The sequence below is a fragment of the Panthera uncia genome, chromosome A2 (assembly GCF_023721935.1).
Source record: "Panthera uncia isolate 11264 chromosome A2, Puncia_PCG_1.0, whole genome shotgun sequence".
NCBI classification, from domain to species: domain Eukaryota; kingdom Metazoa; phylum Chordata; class Mammalia; order Carnivora; family Felidae; genus Panthera; species Panthera uncia.
Genome location: NC_064816.1, coordinates 5612636 through 5623146, shown reverse-complemented (window position 1 = coordinate 5623146; position 10511 = coordinate 5612636). Strand labels below are relative to the sequence as shown.

Here is a 10511-nt window from a genome sequence, read left to right as displayed (position 1 = left end):
CCTGGGACAGAGTCCTGGGGTTCAGATCCCAGCGGGCCTGTTCGTCACGTGGCCTTGGGCAAGGGCCCTGCTGAGCCGCAGCTTCACCGTCTATACCGCACCCCCCCCCCCCCCCCGTCAGGGTTTCTGAGGGGACTGGGTGAGACTCTGGCACGGGCCCTTGGCACACAGTAGGTGCTGGCTTAGCCTCAAGCCTCCCTCCAGGCCTCCTCCTGACTTTATCAAATGCTGTCCAGCCGGCTGCTGCACTCTGGGGGACGGAAGGCAAGTGGGTCACAGGCGTATGGCCCCCGCGGCGCCGGCTGGACACACAGCATCCGTCAACCACGGAGAAACTTCTGGCAGGGTGGTGGCTGTGTCTGGGGAGGATTAAAGCGTTGCTCCCCGGCGATCCCGCACTCTCGCCGCACACGAGCAGGGAAGGTGCGTCTGAGCTCACGTCGGTGAGCGTCGTCTGGGTGTGCCCCTCGAGGGACTTCACACGCGTCTGCGGGGGACACACCTACCGGCTCGGCGAGGTACACACCTTCCTCCCCGAGGACCGAGGGGGGGCGGGGCCGGCCCAGCAGGGCGGGGTCCACGTGGGTGACGCGCGGGGCCACGCCCCCACCTTGGGACAGACCCGGAAGCGGCCGTGGCGCCCCTGGGGGAAGATGGCGCCCTCGGGGCTGAAGGCGGTGGTGGGGGAAAGTGAGTGCGTCTCCCGGGGGGCGGGGGCCAGGGGCGCACGAACCCTGGGACTCGGGCGGCGGGGACCCGGCGGCCGGGCTGGGCGTCGAGCACCTGATCCTCGAGGGGGCGGGCGGGACCTTGGTCCTGCGGGGCGTCTCCGCTCTTCGGTGCCGGAGCGGAACAAAGTTGGGAGGTTGGACTCCGGGGGCTCAAGGGGACCGGGCTAGGGGTGGCCGTAGACAGGCACCAGGGCTCGCGCTCCTGGACCCCCTAGGGTGCCGGCAGGGAGAGGGCACAACTGGACGCCCAGACTGCCGCGTCTCTGAGCCTGGCAAAGTCCGGGGGGCTGGACTCTTGGACGGGCCGGGCTGGGTGCGCTGGTCGACGACCCCAGGTGGTGTGAGAGCTCAGGGGACGTGGTCAGGCCGATGCCCAGGCCCAGGGGTGAGGGACCCCGGGTCCCCCACGATCCTCATGCGGCGTGGGGACTCGGGCGACTGGGCCGCGTGGGTCTGGGATCTTGGGAGAGGGGTGGAGGTCGTCCCCTCCCCCACCTCGGGTAGTTCCGGCCTCAGCACCTCCTTCCTGCTCCTTCCGCCCTGTCGGTCCTGATAACAGTGGACATGACCCTGTGGGCAGGCGGGGCCGCCCTGTCCCTTCTCCCTCCTCCCCCCGCTAGGCAGGGCCGACTGTGGCTCAAACCCCAGCACCCCAAGCAACAATCGGAGCCTTCTGCACAGGGGTAATGCGGAGAGGGGAAACCATTGGTTCCATTTTACAGATGAGGGAACTGAGGCTGGAGGTCGGGCGATGGGGTGACCGCAGCTAGGCCCGTCTCAGAGCAGGGAGCCAGGGGTTTTTCAGGGAAACCGATGGAGGTGGGGCGGGGGTCTGGCTGCAACGTCCCCACCCAGAGAACGCGAGGTTGTCGATGGGGAGGCGAGATCCCGGCTCTGGAGGGAGGTGGACCGTATGTGAGCGCTGGCTTCTCAGTTATTTGTTCATCTGATGGGTATTTATCGAGTGGCCACTTAGCCACTTGGGGCTGCGGGTGCTTAGACTAGTCACTTGTTCTCTCAACGTGTTTCCCTGCCTGTCAACCGGGGGTGACACCAGGGGTGACCTCACAAGACTGAGGACAGAAGTAAACAGGAGTGGAGGTGGAGGCCCAGCCCCGACGCCCAGAAGGCTCGGGGGCTTGTCGGGGCCAGAGAACCCAGCATCCTGAGCCCACCCTACTTCCCCTGCAGAAATTCTGAGCGGAGTCATCCGGAGTGTCAAAAAGGATGGCGAGTGGAAGGTGCGGGGTTGGCAGAATGTCTTGTCCAGGCCTCTGTGGGGGGCCCTGACTGTGGGACCCACAAGAACTCCGGGAGGAGGCTGCTGGTCCCTGGGGTGGGGGTGGGGGGAGGGTCTGGGACAGGGTGGGGTTGGGTGGGGGGTCCTGGGTCCTCCCATCCAGCCAGCTCGTGTAGCCGCCGGCCCTGCTCACACTACCCCAGCCCCACCGCAGCCTCTCCTGCCCGCTCCTCTGTCCATCAGTCCGTCTGTCCATCCGTCCGGACAGGTACTCATCATGGACCACCCGAGCATGCGTATCCTGTCTTCTTGCTGCAAGATGTCAGACATCCTGGCTGAGGGCATTACTAGTGAGTGGACACCCCCACCCCAATGCTGCCCAGATGGGACCTAAAGTATTGGATCCCCTAAAATTGTTCAGAACTCCCAAGTGTGCAGCACCCTGCATAGACAGCCCTTCCCCCTCCTCGGTGTGGGAGCCTGTGGCAGACGGACCTCCAGTGCAGGACTCCCCAGCTGCGACTCCTAAGGGGTCAGCCTCCCTGACTCTGCACCCCCTGTGTGTGGAACCCCGTGTAGGACCCCAGGGTGAACTCAGTGTGAGCCTCTTGGTGCGTGTAACTTTCTGTGGGGGATCCCTGGGAGCCTGGCCGTGAACTGAGACGTGCAGAACCCTGCCCAGTAACTCTTAGCTGTGTGACCCACGGGCAGGTACCTCCCCTTTAGGTGCCCGAGGGAGTACAGCATCCCCTGCCCTAGCACCCAGCCCTCTTGCCCATGTGTCCAACTCTCCCGAGTCCAAGACGCTCCGTGAACCCTGGCCCCAATGCCAATGTCCCTTTCTCTGTTCTACTAGTTGTCGAAGACATTAACAAACGGCGAGAACCCGTCCCCAGTTTGGAGGCCATTTATTTGCTCAGCCCCACAGAGAAGGTGCCTATGCGAGCTAGTGTGTGTGTGTGTGTGTGTGTGTGTGTGTGTGTGTGTGTGTGTACACATGTCTCTGTGCGTGTGTGCGCATGTGTTGGGGGACAGGCAGTGGCTGGGGGGCCGGGGCAGGGGTCCGGAGGGGGGGGCAGGGCCAGGCTTGGACAATGTCCTGCCTTCCCCAGTCAGTGCAGGCCCTGATAGCAGACTTCCGGGGGACCCCGACCTTCACCTACAAAGCAGCACACGTCTTCTTCACTGACAGTGAGTGCCGCGGGCTGGGGGCCGGGGGGGTGTCGGGGCGTAGAGGCCGCTCTGGCCTGATGCCCCCGCTCGCTCACCCCAGCCTGCCCGGAGCCCCTGTTCAGTGAGCTGGGCCGCTCCCGCCTAGCAAAGGTGGTGAAGACACTGAAGGAGATCGACCTGGCCTTCCTCCCCTACGAGGCCCAGGTACAGCCCAAGCTAGTCCAGGGCTGGGGGTGTGGGGAGGGGGGTAGTCCTTGATCAAACGTCCTGGGTTCCCTCAGAAACGGACCCTGAAACAAGGAAAGGGGACATCAGGTCACAAAGGAAACCAACTGAGTTCCTACCACCATGGGCTGCCAAGGGGCAGCATAGAGCACACCTCCGAGGGGTCCTGCCCATGGGGGAGGGGGCTGGGTATGTCTCCGCCTCCTGCCGGCTTTAGTTGGAAGCTGCCCCGGGCCTGTCCCCCGCCCCCCCCCCCCCCCCCCCCCAGGGCAGAGCAGAGCAGGGAGAGCAGGGAAGCCGCAGGGGGCGGCGGGTGCTGGAGGCTGCGAGCTGGCCAGGTGTGCCCACAGCGGTGGCCCTGGCACCTGTGCCCTCGCAGGTGTTCTCCCTGGACGCCCCCCCACAGCACCTACAACCTCTACTGCCCCTTCCGCGCGGGGGAGCGGGCGCGGCAGATCGAGGCCCTGGCCCAGCAGATCGCCACACTGTGCGCCACGCTGCAGGAGTACCCGGCCATCCGCTACCGCAAGTGGGGACCCCAGCCCGAGGCCACCCCCGGCCCTGACCCCATCCCGCGTGCAGCCTTGAACCTCACTTTCGACCCCCGTCCCGGTCCTCACCCTCACCCGACTCCCATCCCTAATCCCATCCTTGACCTCCAGCATGTGCCCCGCCCTCCCCAAGCCTAAGCCCCCTTGTCTGCCCACCCCACCCCCAGGGGCCCAGAGGACACAGCTCAGCTGGCCCACGCTGTCCTGGCCAAGCTGAATGCCTTCAAGGCGGACATTCCCAGTCTGGGCGAGGTGAGGGGGCGTGCTGGGGAGGTGGGGGTGAAGCCCCAGCCAAGGGCGACGGGGTCAGTGTCCTCATCCCTGCCAAACCCCCTTCCCAGGGCCCTGAAAAAACCCGCTCACAGCTACTAATCGTGGACCGGGCGGCGGACCCTGTGTCCCCTCTGCTGCATGAGCTGACGTTCCAGGCCATGGCCTATGACCTGCTGGACATCCAACAGGACACGTACAGGTGGGCGGACCCCAGAAACACCGTCTGCCCATCACCACCTGGGTCCCTGGCCCTCAGCGAGCCGCCCTGACCCTCTGTGTCCCGCAGGTACGAGACCACAGGGCTGAGTGAGGCCCGCGAGAAAGCCGTGCTGCTGGACGAGGACGATGACCTGTGGGTAGAGCTTCGGCACATGCACATCGCCGACGTGTCCAAGTGCGTGCACGCGGTGGGCGCCGAGGGTGCGGCCGCTCTGTCCTGTGCTCCCCGCCCATGTCCCCACTCCCGTCCCCTCCTCCCCGTCGTGGGCCAGGTGCGTAGCCTTTGGCTCTGGGTGAGCCCCCCCACTACGAGCCACTGCTCTCAACCGGGCTCCTCAACGTGGGCTGGCACATGGCCTGGTACAGGGACGCGTGTCCCTTGGCTCCCATCCCCCCGGGCTGTGTGCCCCCCCCCCCCCCAACTGCCGTCAAACCACAGCCTTGGCGCCAGCCCTCAACCTCATCCCTGCCCCGCTGTCACCGCCAGGAGGGTCACGGAGCTCCTGAAGACGTTCTGTGAGAGCAAGAGGCTGACCACCGACAAGGTAGGGGCAGGCCTGCGTCGGGATGGGCAGGACAGTGCCCTGCCCCCACAGAGAGGGGCGGGGCCCCAATCTGTTTGCGGGGTCTGGAGTGGGATCTGGGGTGGGCAGGGCGGGGCCTCACGGCCTCCCTGTCCCCAGGCCAACATCAAAGACCTGTCCCACATCCTGAAAAAGATGCCTCAATACCAGAAGGAGCTGAACAAGGTGAGCTCGGGGGCTGGAGAACCTGGCCCCTCCCCCTCTGCCGCCAGACTCCTGGCTGGGTCTCAGTGCCTGTTACCCCCAACTCCCACATCCCCACCCTCCACCCCGCAGTATTCTACGCACCTGCATTTGGCCGACGACTGCATGAAGCACTTCAAGGGTTCGGTGGAGAAGCTGTGCGCTGTGGAGCAGGTGGGCGTGGGCCTGGGGCAGGGGGCGGGGCCTCGAGGAGGCGGGCCTGTCGTGAGGGGGCCGGGTCTGCAGGGGAGGAGCCTTGTAGGGGTGTGGCCTGCGAGAGGAGTGGATCCCGTGCAGAGGCCGGCCTGGCACATGGGTGTGGGCAGGTGCATAGAGAGGTAGGACCCGGGGTTGGGGCCTGAGGAGAGGTGGGGCCTTGTGAGGGGCGGGACCTGTTGATGGACAGGGATGAAATCTTCGGAGACCCGGTAGTAGGATGAAGCGGGTCCCCAGGGTGCTGCCGAGAACCCTGCGGGTGTCCCAGCCCTGGCCCCGCCCCCGGCCCGCAGGACTTGGCCATGGGCTCAGATGCAGAGGGTGAGAAGATCAAGGACGCCATGAAGCTGATCGTGCCCGTGCTGCTGGACGCGGCGGTGCCAGCCTATGACAAGATCCGGGCCCTGTTGCTCTACATCCTTCTGCGGAACGGTGGGCTGGGGGAGGGCCCCCGGACACCCCCGTCCACTGGGGTCTGTAATGATCCTGGGATTGTCTCTACCCCATAATTTCCTTGACCTTGGGCCGCCTCCACTCCCCAAGCACACTGGACCCCGCAGATACCCCTCTCGACCCTGGGAACCCCCCTCCGTTAACCTAGGGGAACTTTGATCGACACGAGGGCTCCACTGACACAGGGACCCCCACATCTATGACTCCTCCGAACTTAGCCCCCTCAACTAATTCCAGAGGTTCCCCCATCTGTCCTCTCTGGGATCTCCATCCAGAATTCTGGGATCCTCCTAGCACCTGCCCCAGTGGCTCCCTCGGTCCTGAGGACCACCCCCCACCCCACCCCAAATGCAGGATGCCCCCATCACAGTCTGGGGACCTCCTTCCGCCACCACCCAGGAGCCCCATGGCCACCTCCTGTCCCCCCCGCCCTCCCCAAGCCGGCCCCCCTCATGAGAATCCCATCTACAGGAGCCCCTCCCTCCCCCGTCCTCTTCCGCCAGGTGTGAGTGAGGAGAATCTGGCCAAGCTGATCCAGCATGCCAACGTGCAGGCACACAGCAGCCTCATCCGGAACCTAGAGCTGCTGGGGGGCACGGTCACCAACCCCGGGGTATGCCGGGAGCAGACTGTGGGTCAGAGACGGGGCAGGAAGCAAATGTGGGTATGGGGAGGGGGGGTGCCCGTGAGAGTCAGAACCTGGGTCCCGGGGGGGCGGAGGGCACATCATCGGGGCCAGGGCACAGGGTTTGGTGTGGCTCTTGGAGGACAGAGAGGTCTGCAGGATCAGGTCTGGGACCGGCGGGCCCCACAGCTGTCATCAGTCTTGGGTCGCATGATAAGCAGGGCAGCGAGGTGTAGTCAGAACCTTGGCCCCGGTCATGGTGTGGGGTGGGGTGTGTGGCCTGAGGCCCTGGTGGGCGGACAGCAGGGTCTCGAGCATTGGGATCAGGGCCCACGGTCGACCCCGGTCTCTTGGAGGTCTTGGACGACCTCCCACCCAAAACACACACTCAGCAGCCTCCTGCGCCCAGCTGCCTGCCCAGCCGCTCCTGTCTCCCTCTGGCCCTGTGTGTCCCCACCTCCCTGACCCTGCCTCCACTGCCGGGGAGGCTCTCGTGTCCCCCTCGCCTGTCCCTCATCCCCCTCCCAGCCCCTGTCTGTCGCCCTGTGCCCACCTCCTGGCTCCCGTTTTCTCATCCCCACCTCCTCTCCTTGTCTTTCTCTCTGCCCCATCGCTTGGTCTCATTTCATCCGTATTTCTCTCTCTCTCTCATTTTCTCTCCTCTCCCTCCCTCCCTTTTCCTTCCCTCTTTCTCCCTCTCCCTGCCCCTTTCTCCTTCTCTCTCTTTCTTCCCTGTCTCTCTGCTCCTCTGTTCCATTTCTCCATCTTTTTCTCCAGCCCTTCCCCCAAGCCAGACGAGCCCCAGCCCCATCTGTGACCCGCCTCCTTCTCCCCCATCCTCCCACTGTCCCACCACTCCCCCCTCCATCCCACCACCACCTGTAGGGCTCTGGGACCTCAAGTCGGCTAGAACGGAGGGAGCGCCTGGAGCCCACCTATCAGTTATCCCGCTGGACCCCAGTCATCAAGGACGTGATGGAGGTACCACTGGTGGGGTCTGACCTCCCCCTGTGCCCCCCCACCCCCGCCAAGTCCTGCCCTTGACTAGGTGGGGGCTCAGTCCTCTTCATGTCATGGTGCTAAGCCTCAGGGCTTAAGGGAATATCCCTCATTACGGGCATCCCTCTGGCATCCGATCTGCTCTGCCAGGGGAGTGTCCCAAGCTGACATCCAAGTAATTGGGACCAGATGGGCACCTCGTGGGGGAGCCCCATTTCCTGTCCAACCACTGGCTCCTTCCTGTGTCCCCCTCTATTCTCTTCCCCTGCTGCCCCCACCAAAAGTCCCCTTGCTCCCCCTTAACCCTCCCCACCACCTGGCCCTGCCCATCCTGGGGGCGCAAAACAGCAACAACAAAAAGGACCAGGCCAAGGGGGCTGCCTCCTGCCTGCTGTTCCTCTGGAACCTGGTACCTCTCCCCACTCAGGGGCCCAGCAGGCCTCCCCCTCCCATCCCTATGGACTCTGGAGCCTGGACTCCTGGGTCCCCAAGGAACTGCAGATACAGACTTCTGGGTCCCCAAAGGCTAGAGATACAGATGGGGGCTCCTGTCTGCCAGGATCTTGGCCCCTGAACAAACCCGGGGGAGGGGGGGCTCCAGAGCCCAGGCCCCATCACCTGAGGCTCCCTCTGTGGCCCCCAGGATGCCGTGGAGGACCGGCTGGATAGAAAGCTGTGGCCCTTTGTGTCCGACCCCGCCCCCACCTCCAGCTCCCAGGCTGCAGTCAGGTGAGGGCCCCAGGGGACACCCCCCCACCCCCGCCCATGTTAGCTGAGGGTTGTGAGGGCGGGCGGAGAGCCTCCTGCCCGGAGACTGACCTCTGCCCTCCTCCCCCTGCACAGTGCCCGCTTCGGCCACTGGCACAAGAACAAGGCCGGTTTGGAGGCACGGGCGGGGCCCCGGCTCATCATCTATGTCATGGGCGGCGTGGCCATGTCAGAGATGAGGGCCGCCTATGAGGTGACCAGGGCCACCGATGGCAAGTGGGAGGTGCTCATTGGTGAGCAGCCGGGACTGGGGTCCCTGGGTGCTGGGGCTGGTCTCCTAGGTGCCTTGGAGGAAGGGTGGGGGGGCTGACAGCTGGACTCCCAGCTGGGTCCCCAAAGCCTGGAGCCCACACAGGGCTTGAATCTGCCTGTATCCTGAGCTTCCCCGGGGGCTGGCGCCGGGGCTGGGCCTCCCAGGGAGGGGGTCACCTGCGGGCCAGACCCCCGTGTTTCTAAGGACCCCTGTGTCCTCAGAATCAGAGGCTGCTTTCCCAAGGACCTCAGCTGGGGGTCCTGAGACTGCCTCCCCCCACCCCAACCCTCCCTTACTGTCCAGGCTCGTCACACATCCTCACTCCAACCCGCTTCCTGGATGACCTCAAGACGCTGGACCAGAAGCTGGAGGACATTGCCCTGCCCTGACCCGCTCCCCCTCCCCCTCCCCTTCCAGAGAAATAAAATCCTCCCTTCTGTCTGCCAGCCAGTGCCCACCTCGCCTTCTTTCCGAGGAGCCGTATTGGGCCAGCCTCCCGTGGGCCCACCTCCCTGACCTGTGTCTCAGAACCCAGGACCCAGGACTCATCCCGCCAGATGGCATCTTAAGCCGGGGCCAAGGTTAAGGATTGGGCTCAGTTTGAACACTGGCTCCTTGGCCGACCCGCTGGCTTCTCCGTGCATCCAAAAATCGGGGCCAGTGACGGCAGCAGCTTTGCAGAGGAGATAAGGGATGGTGCCAGAAAGCTGATAGCAAAACACGTGACAGCTGCTGTTCCTCCACTGTCACTAGAGTTATCTTGGCGGCTCTGATGCGACTCTTAGTATTATTAAGCAGAACGGACCCTGCATCCTGCCCCCCCACCCCCCGCCTCCCGGGAACTGTCTTCCTGAGACCTGGAGCCGTACAAGGCTTGGGGGCTTCTCCAGCTCCTGGGATCAGAGTCGTCTTCGGTGGGAGGACAGGCACACAGCAAACCGTGCCCGCTTCCCACCCCAGAGTTAGAACTCTGCTCATCGTCCTCCCCCCGCCCGGGGTGTTCAGAGGATACACGAGTGTGACAGGGCCACCATACCCAAGTACCACATTCTGGGTGACTTAAACACCAGAAATGTATTCTCTCGCAGTTCTGGAGGCTGGAAGTCCGAGGTCAAGGTGTCGGCTGAGGCCTCGCACCTTGACAAGTAGACACCTAGATGTCCTCTTCTCCCTGTGTCTTCACATGGTTATTCACCTGCTTGTCTGTGTCCTAATCTCTTATAAGGACACCAGTCATATTGGATTAAGGCCCACCCTAATGACCTCATTTTAACCTAATTATCCCGTAAAAGACTCTGTCTCCAAATGCAGTCACATTCTGAGGTTCTGGGGGTTAGGACTTCAACATGAAGTTTGGGCGGATACAACTCAGCCCGTAACACTCGGCCGAAAGGAGAAACGGGTCTCACAGTGTGAATAGGACACATGGTGACCGTTCTCTCTGGGGCACAGATGCAGAGCCAGGTGGACAGCAAGCAGAGGGGGCTGTGGGAGCCCAGAGGATACCCTAATCCACCCAGTCTGGGGGCAGTCAAGAAGGGCTTCCTGGAGGAAGGGGAAGTCTGAGTTGAGAATGGAAGGAGGAGTCAGGAGCACCTGGGTGGCTCAGTCAGTTCAGTGTCTGACTTCGGCTCAGGTTGTGATCTCGCGGGTTTGATCCCTGCATCGGGCTCTCTGCTGTCAGTGCGGAGCCCGGAGCCCGCTTGGGATCCTCTGTCCAGCCCCCCCTCCCCGCCCCTCCCCTACTCACACTCTCAAAAGTAAACACACACAAAAAAAAGGAGTCAGGGAAGGGAGGGAGGGAGGGCACCTGGACACAAAGGCAAGAGATTGAGACGGAGCAAAAGAGATATTAAGGGGTAATAAAATCTGAGAGCCACACGGGGCCTCTGGGGGCCCAGGGTGAGGATCTGGCCTCTGCTGGTGCAGTGGGAAACCACAGAAGGGATGTGAGCCAGGACAGGTGGGGACCGCATCTAATGCTGGTGAAGAGGTTCCGCTGGGGGGGGGGGGGGGGG

The 10511-nt window shown here is 63.8% G+C and overlaps 1 protein-coding gene across 1 annotated transcript; it reads left to right on the top strand.

The window, feature by feature from the left end:
* The first annotated feature begins 588 nt into the window (after positions 1–588).
* STXBP2 (syntaxin binding protein 2) lies at positions 589–8939 on the top strand. Its single transcript, XM_049639832.1, is given in 20 exon segments — positions 589–690; positions 1923–1972; positions 2240–2321; positions 2828–2904; positions 3084–3162; positions 3245–3348; positions 3749–3766; positions 3768–3898; positions 4088–4172; positions 4262–4392; positions 4480–4587; positions 4900–4957; positions 5096–5161; positions 5273–5353; positions 5689–5827; positions 6352–6461; positions 7359–7454; positions 8116–8201; positions 8316–8473; positions 8797–8939. Coding segments are annotated over 20 exon segments (1782 nt in total). The 5' UTR covers positions 589–653; the 3' UTR covers positions 8883–8939.
* The last annotated feature ends 1572 nt before the right edge of the window (positions 8940–10511 follow it).